Source organism: Cynocephalus volans, chromosome 11, assembly GCF_027409185.1.
Source record: "Cynocephalus volans isolate mCynVol1 chromosome 11, mCynVol1.pri, whole genome shotgun sequence".
Classification (NCBI taxonomy): Eukaryota; Metazoa; Chordata; class Mammalia; order Dermoptera; family Cynocephalidae; genus Cynocephalus; species Cynocephalus volans.
In genome coordinates this window covers 110,275,928-110,292,506 of record NC_084470.1, presented here as the reverse complement: position 1 = coordinate 110,292,506, position 16,579 = coordinate 110,275,928, and the positions used below count along the sequence as shown (strand labels likewise).

General features: G+C 35.8%; 1 protein-coding gene across 1 annotated transcript in view; it reads right to left on the bottom strand.

Annotated features, from left to right (window-relative positions):
- Nucleotides 1-16,579, bottom strand: part of USH2A (usherin) — a 763,885-nt gene that overhangs the window by 435,948 nt on the left and 311,358 nt on the right. Inside the window, exons 22-26 of the mRNA XM_063114845.1 lie at nucleotides 13,090-13,216; nucleotides 10,775-10,876; nucleotides 8,760-8,939; nucleotides 7,575-7,705; nucleotides 2,582-2,855 (exon numbers count right to left, since the gene is read on the bottom strand). Coding sequence (XP_062970915.1) covers nucleotides 2,582-2,855; nucleotides 7,575-7,705; nucleotides 8,760-8,939; nucleotides 10,775-10,876; nucleotides 13,090-13,216 — 814 coding nt within the window. The remainder of the gene's footprint in view (nucleotides 1-2,581; nucleotides 2,856-7,574; nucleotides 7,706-8,759; nucleotides 8,940-10,774; nucleotides 10,877-13,089; nucleotides 13,217-16,579) is intronic.

The window sequence follows — 16,579 nt, the reverse complement described above, 5'->3', positions numbered from 1 at the left end:
TATTGAGGTGCCCTTCTAGTGCGACCAGACCAGAGAATTTGATCAACTGAAGTTCCCACCATTGTTTCAACTCTGCACCACCAGAAACACTCTCCACCTTCAACATTTGAATGGGATATGGGGATAAGAAAAGAAGAAAGGGTATGCTTGTGAGAGGAGTGGAGACTTCTCCTTTTCTTGCTCCCCTCACCCATACCACACCCACCCCCAACCCCAGGCATCTAAATAACTTAAAGGTTGTTCAGAGCTCTAGGCTGACAAATGAGAAAAACAGCTCCCCTTTTCTAGGGGAGGCAGTCCTGCACAGGGTCACTTGGTTCCACAGGCCAGCTGGGTTCCAGTTCCCACTCCCTCCCTCTCTCTTGGGGACTTGGGGTGGAGCATAGCCTGTGATACCATACGCCATGGCCCAGACATGTCCAACCTAGACATCAATAATTGTCCTAAGGGACAGTTCTATGAAATAAACTCTTATATCTGACATGGCACATCTATAGCAAATTATGTTGACCAGTTTCCAAAACAAAGAAGAAAATTAATTTTGCATTTGATTCAAAGGGTGATTACAATATTAATGGAAAAGAAAAATGAGCACTAATATGACCACAAAATAGAGCCTCTAAAAAAAAAGGGTGCTAATTAAGAAGCTTAGAAAAGGAAGAAGAAAGTTTTTAAGACTATGGATAGTAGATTGAAAGAAATGCATTAAGTGAACAGGATTCATTTTAATTGCAACTGACTACATGCATACTGCACCTCTGTATTGTGAATATTCTTCCTGATCATTGCATAAAACATGCAGTTACTTCTATAGATCAGTGTCTCTCAAAGCATCTGAGTCAGATTCCTTGGAGATGGGGGTCATAGAATCTGCATTTTTAATAACTCTTCCAGGTTATACCAGTGTATCTTGAATAGTTAAACAATGGCTAACTTTGACTTCTTATCACGTTCCAGCTACCATACTTCAAGATATTTTATCAGCGGTTTGAGAACCACAGATATGGATGATTCTGCAATGATAAAAATTTAGTACTTCCCACAAACAAAATATCTTTCAGTATCATAGACTTAGTTATAGTGATAGTAGGTAAAATCATTCCCTGTGGGTCTGTGTTGATGTTTTAAACTTGTCACTACCATCTTACAATTCCAGTTTTAGCTGCGTCTCTAGGACCATCAGTAGTAATGGTTTTAGGTATAACTTGAAAGCAGAGGCTGTATATGCAGGGGTTTTGCTTTTAGGTTTTGTTTTTCCCTAGATGTAAACAGGATCAAGTAATCTCACTTATACAAAGGGTTTTCAAGTTCCTTCCAATCTCAGAATCCTGAAAACCTGGAGAAGCTCTTATATGAATGTAATATTTTTAGCCGCTATTACATCTTAAGTGCCTTGAAAATGTCATTACTGTCTTACACCCCGGTTATTCATTAACTCCTTACTACTACCCTTCTAAAAGTCTCCTTAGAGCTTGCCATATATTTTCTGTTCAAAGGTATTTAAATCTTTATGTACTTACCAAATAGGCAAAGACTGCTTCATGGAAATTTTAACCATTCATGGTACATAGATTTTGAAATATGTAGAGAACATTTTCTGCATGGGAGCCTGCTGGAAGTTACTGTGTTTTCTTCACTTATAGAGAAGGAGCATTGGCTAATGCCCATAAAGAGAGCGTTTGACTGTAATGAGGAGAGTGGATTTTGACACCAGGCTGCCTGAGACAGGCTTACTGTCTTGCTATCTGCTTACTAGCTGTGTGACCTTGGGCAAGTTACTTTCCTCTGTGCTCTTCAGTCTCCCCATCTGTAAAATGGGGATATGAATAATAAAGCCTAACTCATAAGCCTGATGTGAACAGTTGACTCACACACTCACATATAGAGCTCTCATGCCTATCACACAAAATGCACTTAGATATGGTTAGCTTTTCTTAAAAATTAACAGTTTCTGTGATTACATTCAAACTTCTATGAGTTAAGAAATTTAGTCATAAGTAATGCAATGCATTTTTCCTTTCACTGATAGTTATTAATAACCAACAATGTATATGTTTTTCATAAGTATGTTTGAAATTCAACCAAACCCACCTATTCATGTGCTTTTTCTGCATGAAAGCTCTATCAAAAAATCATGGAGAAAATTAGCACTTATGTCAGAAAAACAAAAACAATGAATTTAGTTGCCATTTTTCCTAGTTGTGCACACCAACCTAATTTGTTTTTTTAATCTGTAAGTACAGATAATGATTAGTATCCAAAAGAACCAGAACCACATGTGTTTTCATGGAAAACATATAAATACATTTACATGTATCATATATATAAATTATATTTGCGGAGGACATGTTGGAATAAATATTTTGATTATAAATGGCATAATGGCATACTCTTAAGGGCAACATACAAAACTATTTGAAGAAGCATTCTGTGGTTGTTTTTTAGTGTTTAAAATTCTCCAAAAAGAAGGAGGGTGTTACTTTTAGCCTGATTCTATTGCTACTTCTTGAAACACAGAACCACAAAAACCTGATAGGACCAGGGCTGTACTGATTTGTGAATTCCTCCAGATGGAGTTTACCTTGTTCCAAAGTCAAGTGTTTATAAGAGTTCTGAAGCTCCTGTGGGATTCCTCCCACATAGACAGGTGAATTCACCACTAGTGGCTGGGCTCTGGACTCTGATGCATGCTCTGTCAGTTCATTCATGCTTGCTGATATGCTGCAACCTTCCTTTTTAATAATTACTTTATTCCACTTCCCATCACAATAGGACAGTCCCAGCCATAGATCCACTTGCATAAAGGCTATACTGGTATTTAACTGGAAGCTCAATATTCCACTCTTCAGCTCAATCTGTATGTCATAAGAAAGAAAATAGGTGTATTAAAAGGTTGCAGAACAGCAGTTTGGGAGAGAGCAGAAGGTCAATTTTTGGAAGAAAAGCAAGAAATGTTCTTGAAAGCACTCAATAAAAATGTTCCACTTTATTCTAAGTAGAACTGGAGTAACATATAATGAAAAACTTTGCAAGCTTATAATTGACATGAAGAATGTTGTATTGAGCCAAACTAGTTCATACCCAGTAATGATTACACTATGTGATGCAATATTATCATGTAGTCCTAAGCTTTTTTTTTGTGTGGCGCAACATAGTTAATAGATTAAAACCCAGCATAAATGACTGAATGACTGAAGAGAACAGAACAGTTTGACTCTATTTTCGAATTTTCAGAAAATGAGAAAATACTACTTCATACATCAATTTAATTTGAGGGAAAATATGACAAGACAATAAGAAGATAAAATGTCAAGCTTGATTAAGTTTATTTTAACTGGCTAATGAACTCAATCTCAAATTTGTAAGATATATTTTGATTCAGTACTTCAGTTTTATTCTAAATTTCTAACATAATTGCTTTTGTGTGTATTCTATTAGATTAATGTGCCATTTTCTAATGTGAACATATTTTACACAGATTTTTATGGTAAAAGCAATGCATTCAGATGTTTTCCTTCAAAATGTTATGTGATAATTATTTAATCACTATGTTTTTACTTTGTTAGAAGGCAAATCAGTGACTATAGGACACTTGAAAACTTGAGATTGATTGTGTCAACTAAAACAAATTAAGTCATGCCAGATAAAAATTATTACTTTTTCTATGTAAGTATCATCTTTGTGAAGTACCTCACTCAGGTAAGCAATTGTTCATTTTTCTATTCATTCACTCGACTGAGTCCCATACAATATTCCATACACCTGCTGTTCTAACATAAACACTGTTCCCAAGAATCCCATTGTCTAATAGCAAAGGTAAACATGGGGCAATGCTGTAACCAAGATAGGGATGGGGTACATTGGGAGCAGAGGCATGCCTGTTGCTCTCTGGGAGTCAGGAAAGGTTTAAAGTAAGGTTTTTGGAAGTATGTAAGATTCACGGAGGGTCCTTGAAGGAAGAGGATTAACATGCACAATGACATGAGAACATCAGGTTAAGAGAAAGGTACCATGTTAGGTAATGCAGAAGGCACACATGGAGGGGGGAGGGGGGTTAGCAAAAGTCTTGCTGCTAGGTATGTAGAGACAGATTTTGTAAGATTTTGAGTGGAAAAAAAGTTCATCCTTCTCCTATCTGTCTAACACTAAAGCTTGCATTCTTTCCACTATTATCCTGTGCTAAAAATTCACCTTTCTAATCGTAAGTACATATTGGAAATAAAATCTCGACTGGAATTGAGGAAACATATTTGGAAATCACTACAGTTGTGAAAAAAAATGTTGAAATCCATTAAAATAAAGACAATAATGATGACGATGGGAAGAATCAATCTAAGAAGTATTTTTCAAAGCAACTCATCAGCACCTGGTGAACAGGTAAATGTGTTAGAGAATGAAAAGGAAGTCAAGAACACACATCATCTTTTGGGGGAACTAGGAGGATGTTTTGCCATCACAACGACATGGAAAGCATTTGAAGGAAGGCTGGGTGTTACTGATGGGGAGGAGAGGAGAGCTCATTTAAGATATATTGTTTGAAATGCCTACAAAAAAAAAATATCCAAAAGAAACTTTTTTTGAGGGCGTTGAACATAAAGATATCTAGATTTGAGATGGGCCGGTAAAATGGAGAAAGTTTCTGACAGAATAAATAAGATGATCCAGTTAGTGTAAAAAGAGTAAACAGAAAAGGGAAAAGAAGATAGTCTTGGGCAAGACCAATGTTTCAAGGGGAAGGTATGGCAGAAGCAGTTCTTTAAGGTGACAATGATCTTCTTGAAAAAGCCAGAAGGTTTTAGTGAAAATCAAGAGAAAATAGTATTTAGAAAAGACAGTAAGGGAGAATATTTTTTTAAAAATAGGATTACTGAGAAAGGTCAAATAAGATAAGGAATGAAAATTATTTATTACATCAGGAACATAGAGGTTATTGGCAACTTTAGAAAACTGCACCTGCCGTCGGCTGTGGTTGTAGTGGGAGCCCCACGTGCAGTGGTTCTGAGGATGGAAGCAAGACAAGAAAGTGGAAATAACAAGAATAATCGCTTTCAATTCACTTGACTGTGAAGTGAAGGGAAGTACAGTGAAGGAGGTTTCAAAGTCAAAAGAAAAAAAATAACCATTTTATACGTCGAGGGACAAGAGCCAATGGACAGGGCGCAGTGAAATTACAGAAAGGGGAGAATGTGGAATGAGCTCTTGCAGGAGAAGAGAGGGAATCTGGAGTAAAGGTGGGCATGTGAACTTTGGTTGTAAGCATGTGTTCCCATGAGCCAGGAGAAAAAGAAACCAAGCTTGGATGAAGGACAGTCAAGTTGGTAGGTAGAAAGGTTAGAAGTTGAGTAGGTATATTTGTTTTTATCATGAGAGACAAGCTGAAGACATTAAGGTTGTGCTGTTTTCCAGATCCTGAGATTCTTTTACTTTTCTCATTTAAAATATGTTAGAAAATCCTGTAAACAATAAGTATCGTTGAACAAAGGAATTAGAAACCTCAAAACTCAGAGCATTGCAAGTCCTCATACCTGTATTAGTTCTCCTACAGCATTCAGCAATCTGGCTACTGAAACTGAAAGTCTAGGTGACAGGACTGATTGATCCAGGGTTGTTGAGTTGAAGACACAAGATTGGGGCATTGGTAGAAAAATGGTTGAAGAGCTGTATTATGGTGTCTCAGGTAGGAAGCAATTAAATGTAACACAAAGTGGGCTATTAGCCAATGATGTCAAAGTCTTGGTGAACTCAATGACAGAGAATAAGAGAGCTAGAAAGATATGAGGTTATATTTTGAGATTTATGGTTTTAGCAGTGGAAACATTCTGAGTCTACCAAGTTCCAAGGGATAACCATGTATATGGAGGTTACTCAGGATAAAAGGAAGAGCTGTTGAGGGATAATCTGTGAGCAGCCTAAGTCCTCAGATGTGGAGGACTAGCGCATAAGTTCTATGGAGGTCTGCTTCCTTTGCACTTGTGTGGGAGGTGCTAGAAGAAAGCCTGGCACAGTAGGCAATCAATATGTATTTGTCTACATGTACTGATGTTTTAAAATTTATTTCATTAAAGCTGAAAGTTAATATTATTATTTAATACAGCGGAAATTTATGAAGCAGTGGATGGAGGAAGGTGGGGGCTAAAGAGTGGCACAGCAGGGCACGGGAGCCTACAATGCGGCACACGCTCCTCGACGAGAGGCCAGGTGACAAACACCTTTGTATCCGCCACAGTTTATGCACATGTATGTGATCACAGAAGGGTTGGTGTTGGTAGAGGTCACCACAACAAGAGTTCATTCACATGCTCACTCATTCATTTATCCAACAATATTTAGTGAGTACGTAATAGATGCCCAGGGTCAGGCACTGAGGATACAACTGCAAGGAAGAGAGGCAAGGTCCCTGCACTCAGAGATGACATTTCAGAGGGGAAACCAACAATAAGCAAGAGGACAAATAAATTCTTTAAATAAGCAGAAATTGTAATAAACACTATAAAAGGTAAATTTCCATTTATCTTATGAGTAAAAGTGACATTACATAAACTAGGAACATAAAAAAATCATTGTATTGAAAATATCTTAGAATCCTAAAATCACCGAGAAATGTATTGTATGGCCTATTTGCCTAAATACAGAATCTTAGGTTAAGATGTTCATAATTTTCTTTTGATTCTATGTCACTGTTTTAAACGAATTTTCTAAAATTAACGTTTTAACAACATACTTATTTTCAACGGTGGTACCTGACTGAATGATTAAAAGCAGGTAAAAGCAGTTATATTTGCCCATTGCATTTACAGCAATGTATAAAGATGTTCATAGCAGTCTTATTCACCATAGCAAAAATATGGAAACAATCAATACATCATTGACAAGAGAAGAGATACACTACACAGCCATGAAAACGTATACCTACACGGAAAACATGAATGACTCAGAAACAAAGTTGAGTGCAAAAACAATTGCCTAAAGATAGATTATAATACCACTTGTGTAAATTTTAAAAACAAAACTTTTTAGGCATTTACATATGGTGTTCAAACTATGCAAATGTAAGGGAATAATAAGCACAAAATTCTGCTTACATGTTATCTCTGGAGGGAGACAGGGAAACAGGATAGGAGAGACCATATTGGTAGATGCAAACCAATGATAATGTTTTAGTTCTTGGGTAGGGTGGTAGGTTCAGAAGTGTTCATTGTGCTACTATACTTTATTATATGTATGTAAAATTAAACATATATTATACACACTCTTTTAAACTATAATATCAAGATATAATGAAGGAAATAATATTTTCATACTTTGGGAAACTAAAAAGGATTTTCTTAATTCCTTATACATAGTCTGTTTTGTTGAAATTACAATTTTCACAGTACTGTTGTTTTAAAAAATCCCCAGAATCCTAAAATTTAAAATCTTTCGCAGGACTCCAAAACTAAAAATGAGTTGGGGAAGAAATGAAAACAAAAGTTAATCTGTACAAAAACCCCAGTTGAATATAATTCCAACACATGGTTCATTTATTGTAAAGTTGGGTCTGATATTTTAAAGTAAACGTAATTAAATTAACTTACAGCAAGAAAATCAGGTCCATCTTTGTTGTAAACAAAAAGAAGCAATCCATTTAATTGGTCCGTTCTGAACTTCAAGGAAATCTCAAAGTCCATTCCACCATGAAACATATGTGGATAAAGTTCCAGGAACCCTTTAAAGATAAGAAATAGGTACCTATTGGCACATGTAAAGCAATTTTTCTAACATCGTAAGGGTGTTACAAGACTCTAGGACATATACTGTCATTGAGTAAATCTCTCACAAAAAAAGATGCACATCATTGTTAAGAAATCCTTTTCGGAGTTGTACAGAGTGGCCAAAAGAACCTGGTACCTTTTAAGAGGAAGCAGTTTACTCATTAAACCATGTAACAGTCTGTGTCATTTAAGACTATTATGGTTTCATAAAGTATTAACAATAAGCAGTTTCATTGACTAAGAGAAACTCAGAATAATGACATTGATGAGAAAAAAACAATGAAAAAGTGCACATATTATGCAGTTATTAATATCATATGCCTTTCTGTTCTGAGGGCAGTTTAAGCAACTTAATAACCAAGCAACATTATAAACATAGAAGGCAGAGATGGGCTTTTATTTGAAGAATAAGCCATGTCCACCAAGCCACCATACTCCTTAACCCCCATCTTCTGGGTGGCTGTCTAGGCAGAGACTGTGGGTTGTGGCTGGGTGAGAATGTCAGGGACACCACACCTCCCCTTCTGCAGTGGTCAGTGGAGCAATGACAGGTGGTTCTATTCTCCTGATCTCCCTCAGTGGCCTACTTAAACCACTGCATAGCTGAAATTTTACTCTTAGGAATATTGTTCATCTGTGTAATGAGATAAATAGGTGTTTGTGGATTAATCTAGTAAACAAAGCTTTTCTGAAGCATCATTCTAAGCAAAACTGCATTCTGATTTCCAAACAACTGACTTACAAATGGACATTTGTGACGCTAACATATGTAAGCCGAGGACTGCGTGGGCCATCACAGATGTTATACATGAATACATACTTATGAATCTTACAATCTATATACATATTCAGACTTTGAGAATATATTTATGTGCCTGATGGCATAACTAGGTATGTTTGTGATTCTGCGTTCTTATAAGGTCAAGCTAATCAAACAGGGAAGATTAAATTATGCCAAAGATAGGACAATACGCGAAGCAACCACCAGTGTCTATTTTAGAGCCTTACCTGCTCCTAGGAACTGGGCTCCCTCATTTAATAAGGTGGGGCATCCCTCCCAGCTGTTATATACATTCATTTGCTCTTCAGAACTCTTCCAATCCAGAGATTCCCAAATAGCAGATGGATTATAATTCTTCATAAAATAAACATCCTTGAGACAGCCCACAAAACCCTTTTGGATTATCCCTGCAGGAGTTGATAGATATCAAGACATACATATTTTGAAAGATTCTTTTCAAGCTATTAATTTTATGTGCCATTAAAATCAAAGAAATAGGCAATAGCTCTCACCACTTATTTACTGCAAGCCTTTTAATGATTCATGTAAACACTACACCATCAGCCATGGTAAGTGGTAGCAATTATAACGTTTAGCTGTGGTTCAAACCCGTCATATCTGAAGAAACAGATGTTTATGCAAAAACCTTGGTTTTACTAGTAATACTATTGCCTTTTGAATTAATACGGAGATTTCATCTGCCACTAATCTTAAAAATAAAATGCTATAACAACTTTTAAAAGTAAGATTTGAAGGAAGTGTTTCTATTAAATCTATAGTTCATAATTTAGTTCCCACAACATTGTGAACCAGTCTATTATTCAAGTAAACCAATAATTTGATTTCACTTTTAGGAATTAATGTAATGTTTATCCTAAATTTGGAACTCTCTAGACCAGGTTGATGTGGGATTTATCAATATAGCAAATAGGGTGGTAATAGGGGGTTGAGAGAACAAGTGAAAGAATGAGAGAGCAAGAAAAAAATTGGGAGGGAGGGAGGGCACTTGCAGCTGAGGTTGCATTTCATAGAGCAATGTCCTTTCTTACGGTGCAAAGCTTAGTTCTCAGCTTCAAGTTATGACGACTTGATTCTAGGGAAGGTATTCACCAGCAGTCTTACAAAGGCCAATTTATATACACAATGCCAAAATTTATTTATAACGGAGATATGTTCTCTGCAGGAAGCACACTTGGTGCCAGAGTATTCTCTTCTTCTGGTGCCTGAGCCTACCATTGACCAAAAGGGCAAAGAACTAGAACAAAGGCTGCGCGTGCGCACGCGCGTGCGCGTGTGTGTGTGTGTGGAGGGACTTCTCTACTCGTCTAAAGTAGTTAATGAAAACCCTCTCTACTCTAGAGGTACATCTGAGGAGGTAACGATAATCAGTCTTGAGGAATCAAACACACTCCTCTCCAAAACTCACTGAAAACTTTTTCCTTTTGATATTCAGCATGATCCCCTGAAGACAATGATGACGCATGAACAAACTGTATTTCTCTGGGCCCAAGCTTATTTGCAATATTTACGTAGTTACATTTTAATGTCCTGCAAGAGACCTGGGAGGCGCCCTGTGATCCTTGAGGACTTGGGAGGCAATGCTAGAATCATTACCAATGACTCTGAAGGGTGATGGTTTTCTTCCTAAGGTTAATTTTATTCATGTTAGTTTTTATTAGTTTCATTTTAGAGTGAGTTTTTGTTCTCATTCTAAAAATATGGGAATTACTTTGTCTATACCTCAATTATAGCACTTATGGCATGAGACTGGAATTATTTGTTTACGTGCCTGTACCCTCTATTAGAAGACCACATTTTATTCATCTATAAATATCTAGGGATCGGTTTTGAGCCTGTCAGATAGTACTCAGGGAATGTTCTTCTCCTTTCTAGAGCCTAAATCAAGCTTGTAGTTTTCCACTTCTGTGTTCTTTCACATTCAATTTAAAAATCTTAGAAAAATCTGTGCATAAGTCTTAAATAACATACTTTTGACTGAAATCAGTATAATTTTATTTTAGCAAAAGTTTAATGAACTTTAATCACCAAGAACTGGATACTAAGAATATAAAAACAAGTAATGCATAGTTCCTTTAAATCTAAAAAAAAAAAATTCACACATTGATACAGAAAATATGGCATTAGATAAAAAATAATACATACTTATACTTTAAAGTAATGTAAATTGATTCCATTCTAAGCTTTGGTGACAACATATAATTCTATACATTACTAAACGCACCAGGATCCTTCCTGAGGATGGTATAACCTTGAGGCAGCCCTCCCACAAACACCCCCGTGTTATCTCCAATAATAGTGCTTCCATTCAGGGTGGCTGAGGAACCTAGAGAAAGAAATGAGAATTGCACCTTCAGCAGGATAATCTATTTCTACTAATGTAACATGTGAAAAATGCCTGCCTGGGGATCTGGGGCACCACTCTCTCTTGGTTCTCCTTTTCCCCCAGTGCCTATTCCTGGTCACTTTTCCTCACTGGTTCTTCTTCATTGTCCCAGCATCTTGATGTTGGAAAGACCCACACCTCCTCCCTTCTCAGCCTCTTCCTTTCTCAAATTACATGGACTCCCTAAGTACCCTGGAGGGATCAATACTGGGCTGGGCACAGGTGCAGACTACCAGGGCCAAAGACCAGAGGGGCCTGATCCCCACCTGTGTTGCACAGTGGTGCAAACCCCCTGTTAAGATTTCTACCTAATGCTCTCCTTCTTTGGGAGGAGAGAGAAAGCTTTCTGTTTGTATTTTTCCAGAGCCCAACCCACTCTAAATGGCCACACTAACATCTGGTCTCTTGGCTTTAAATACCATCCTTAGCTGACAACTCCCAATGTATATCTCCTGTCTGAACCTCTTCCCTGAACTCAGACTTGCATGTCTAGCAGCCTGCTTGAGATCTCCACTTGGATGTCTCATAGATCTAAGACTTAACATGTCCAAAACTGAACTCTGAACATCTCCTCAAATCTGCTTCTCCACAGTCTTGCATGCCCTAGTTTTGGCAGCTACATTCTTCCAGTTGCCCCAGCCCCAAACCTGTTAGTCTCATGCTAGATTAGAAAACAGCAAACTCTGTCAAGGCCCAGAGGGTATCCTTGTTGACTATTCAGCCTCAAGCAGCCATGGGTGACATGTGCTCCAATAAAACTTTATTTATAAAGACAGGCATGAGCTGAATTTGGCCTGCAGATGGCAGTTTGCCAAACCCAACTCTCCCTCAATCTCATCATCAAACCCTGTTAATCTGACATACAGAATATGATCAGAATCTGACCACTTCTTTTTATATCCACAATTACCTCCCTGTTCAAGTCACCATTGCTTCTTGCCTGAATTATTTGAGTCATTGCAGAAGCTTCTTAACTGGTCTCCATGCTTTTACCATGGCTTCCCTTAAAATTATTCTCAACAGAGAAGCCAGAGTGATCCTTTTAAAGAAAGAAGTCGTATCATGTCACTTTTCTCTCAAAATCTTCCAATGACTTCTCTCTTTCAAAGTAAAAGCCACAAAGCCTTATGTAATCTGGCACCTCACACTGTCTGTGACCTCATGTCCTATCTCTAGCCCTTTCACTCCCTCTCTCCCACACTGGTCTCATAATTGGCCCGGAACACACCACATGGTATGCTCCTGCCTCGGTGTTTGATACCTGCTGTTCCCTTGGCCTGAAACATTCTTTTCCTGGATATTTGCATGGTTTGCTTCTTCATAACCTTCAGGTCTCTACTCAAATGCCACTTCATCAGAAAGGCCTTCCATAACAGTCCTATGTAAAATTGAAACACTCTTCCCAACAAACATGCACAGCACACACACCCAGCACACAGACAGACACACACACACAAACTTTCACTCTTATCCTGTTTTTAACACCATTTGATAATTGTTTAATATTTATTTATTTAATTTTTGCCCCCTATTTTCCCCTGAAAATGTAAATTCTATGAAATTCTCTGCTGTTTATATTGAGGGCCTAAAACATAGTAGATGCTTATTAAAATTACCTATTTCCTAAATGAATCATCATACGGGTACCATAAGCATTTTATAATTAACGTGAGAATAGTAGTTAAGATAAGCTGGAAAGAAAATTAAACTTAAATGTCCAAAAACATATGTGTCCCAAGAATGTTGCCTATCAACATGTAAATGTGGAGAAATTATTTACCTTTCCTGAGCCTTGGTTTTCTCATCTCTAAATGCAGATAATAACTGCTTTACTCTGTTTGCCTTTTGTAAATCAAACATAGCATGAAGGGACATAACTAAAAGCCCTTGCAAATTGTGGAGAACAGTAAAAGATACGTGATGGCTACTAGTAACTTTGCTTATTTTCACTTTACTAAAGCCCTGCATGGTTGAGAAACTGATTGCCAGACTTGACCATTTTAGGAGCACTCCAAAGGCAATTTCAACAGCAATTTAGATGAAACTGAGTAGGGATTATGGAGAAAGAAGAGATATAGGAATATAAGCAACTGAAAAGTATGGGACACTAGCATATCATTAGAGCTATTTAGAGATATCAAAGGTGTACTTACCTGTGTACTGTCCGTCAAGAGTGATTTGACCGAAAGCCTGATGCCTAATAGCAATTATTTCATGCCATTTACCATCATTATATTGTTTACCATGATCATTAGTTGTGGTAACTTCCAATGATGACCCCTTAAAGGAATAAATGAATAAATGAATGAACAGATGAATGAGTGAATGAATGTTTATACACACACATACACGTTTGTTATGAACCAATTTACAAATTTCAACATTATGATCCTGATGCAAGTATGCATAAATTTCAGACAGAGCTAAAATTAAAGTCAATGCCTAGCAACATGCTGGCTTCTCTGTGATGCACTTCTCTGAAAAACAACAATGCTCAACTCTAAAAAGAACTTGTCTTTGGAATAAGAATCTCTTACAAAGGCACTTGCATTTTGAGTACCTACATTCATCAGACAGATAATGCATTTTATACTCTAAAATTTTAAATTTAAATTTTTTTGGCAGAAATATGAAAAAGAGAAGAATTTAATAAAATACTGTCAAAATTGGTTCTAAGGATCGAGACATGTCAGGCAAGTTATCTTCACTAAAGTACTAATAACAAGAAGGAATATGATTTACATTAAAAATTAGCCAGTTATTAATACATTAAGTACAAGTGTCAGGTTAAACTGAGTACATGATGTCTTGTAGGCTAAAATCAAACATTTATAGCTATGGCTAAGGTGATAATACCACAGTTCAAAATGAGTTGCCAAGTGCATAAGACCCAAGAAATGTCAGATACCAAGAACAGAGTAACAAAAAGGTTAGAATAAGAAAACAGAGAAAGAGAAATAAAAGAGAAACCTGCCATCTTAGTATTTTCAAGCTCAATGAACACTTTTTCAGTGTGTTATGGTTAACCCAATGGTAATTGTTTTAGTGTTAATAAGCAAATAAGACTAAAGTAAAAGATACTCCAACTTTCACCAACTTTTACTATTACGGCTATTAAAGAAAAATAAACAAAAATTGTATTACTCCAAACTTTCTAAAAGAAAATAAATTTCTTTCTTTCTTAATAAAGTTGATTTAGTTAGAAATAATAAACCTCTTTTTTTTTTAAGTGACTCAATATTTATCGAACATCTATGATGTCCCAAGCAAATAATTGGCTATTTTACAGGCATTATGGTATTAATACTTCATCAGGTAATAAAGCTCATTCTAATAAAATTTTTAAAAACGAAAAATAAGGTTGGGTAAAGTATTACAAATTTTTTTCAATTACCTGGAATATTTCACCAAACTCTAATAATTTTGCTATATTATTTTTTAAAAAGACAAAACTGACAATTATCTGATATAATAGATATAAAGCTGAAGATTTATATTGTAAAAAACGCAATGTTAATCATACCATCTTAAATAAAACTTTTCTATTTATATTTCACTGAATTGGCTTCAGTGATATAACATACCCATTCTACACATTTAATTGGCTCCTGTCGGGCCTCATAAAGATTTTGACAACCTGTATGACCAAAGCTAACAAAAAAACCCAGCTTTTAATTTTCCGTGAGTATGAGTGAGTTGCTTCTCACGTGGAAAATATTCCAACTTTTAGTCAGCTAAAAACATAACCATTTGGTAAGTTCATTTTCTAGTCTTCAATTTTTGTGGGCTGGCTTTTATCTGCTTCGTTTACATCCTCTTTTATTTTCCTCAACCCTATTTCAACACTTTAATATTTTACAAACACACATTTCATTATCGTAGTTTAATAATTAAAACCAGAACTGGTGTCGTGCCCAATTAATGTGCCCTGGTAGCATGCCCATTAGTTTTTCCATTAGTGAATTCAACAATACTAATGGGATTACTAGCATGGGATGCTAATTGGGCGTGACATAAGAAACTGGCTTACTTCTTAGCATACCCGTGCTAATGATGAAATTAATGAGCATTTTATTAAATGCTGTCTCATCAAAGTGTACTTAGTTAGCGTTAAAATTGTTACAAATGATGCTGCATTCTAAAGATCAGGTGTCTGAATAAGTGGTTCTTCATATTTTGTTTGGCAACAATCTGAAGCATTAATAATTCTTTACATCAGAAATCATATTTATTGAAGACAAATTCAGGTACCTCGCCTACAGATTCAGTGTGCCAGACTTGCTTCATACTTGGAATGTAGGATATTGTTCTTTGATGACGATTTTAAGATTATTTTCCCCCACCAATGTTAAAGGAATAATTCTGTAATCAATTCTGGTGTCATATTGTGCACTTTGTTCTTTCCATTTGGAAAATATCAGACGTTAAATAGATGCTGCTCAGAATTGTTTTAAAGCTTTCACTTTCATAACTTCCTTCCAAGTGAAACCAGAATGTTATGTGAATTAGCTGTTTTTGTCACTGAACATAGAACCTTTAAGACATAACCATGGGTCATTACTGAGTAAAATAATATCATCTGGTCAAGTATATTCAAAATTGAAATTAATCAAATAAATAATGGAAAGCTTATAGCTAATTGTTGAAGACAAAAATGTGCAGCAATTAAAAATTGAAGTTAATTTTTCTTTATTATGTCTCTTAACAACGGCTCTAAGAGTCCGGTCCATAATATACAAACATATTTCTAATTTTAAACATTGTGAAGAATGTTACCCCCATCTCCTAAACATTTATTCAGTGGAATGCTTTGGATAGTTGGAAGAGATACCAAATAAGTTTTTACACCTAGAGACTCTATGTGGGATTATACCTATGTAAGGAATTCATTACTCAAATTTATTAAGATATTTTAAAAATAGCAAACTACACGATAGCCTCAAGTTATTTGAAAACTGTGTGCTATACAGTAACTTTAAAATTCCCTGAAAATATTCTTTTCACAACTTAAAATTTTATTATTTTGAATAGATTTAGAAATAGCAATTTAAAAATAACCATTTTATTTTTTCTGATAAAAATATCAAAGTACCTAACAAACAGACAAATTAAAATAGTTAAGAACTAACTTGTTATATAATCATTTTAAAAAGCTGGAAATTTTAACCCAGAAAATTGGTAATTTTCTTTAATTATGAATAGCAGTATTTTACCAAATATTGATTGAGTCAGTTGGCCAGCCAATCTGTCAATATTTATTTATTGAGTATCTACTATGTTCCAGGGACTGTGCTAAGTCCTGAGGATGTATTTGTGGACAAAACAGACATAGACTTTGCCATCACTGGATTGTACAGCCTGATAAGAAAGAAACATTAAGCACATATCATCACTTGTGTGATGAATATAATAATATATTCAATAGAAAACCTTATCCTCATTTACAGATAAAAGGAAAGAAAATTGGCTCAAGTGGTACCCAAAGTATTTAAAATGTAAATAATTTTAATGCCAATCCAAGCCATACAAAAACAACTTCTATACTTCTTTAAACCTGAGGTAGCTCTAATTTCACACAAGAAGCTATATTCATGTTCCTACCTGAAAGGAGAACAAACAATAGAAGAATATTCAAATTTTTTT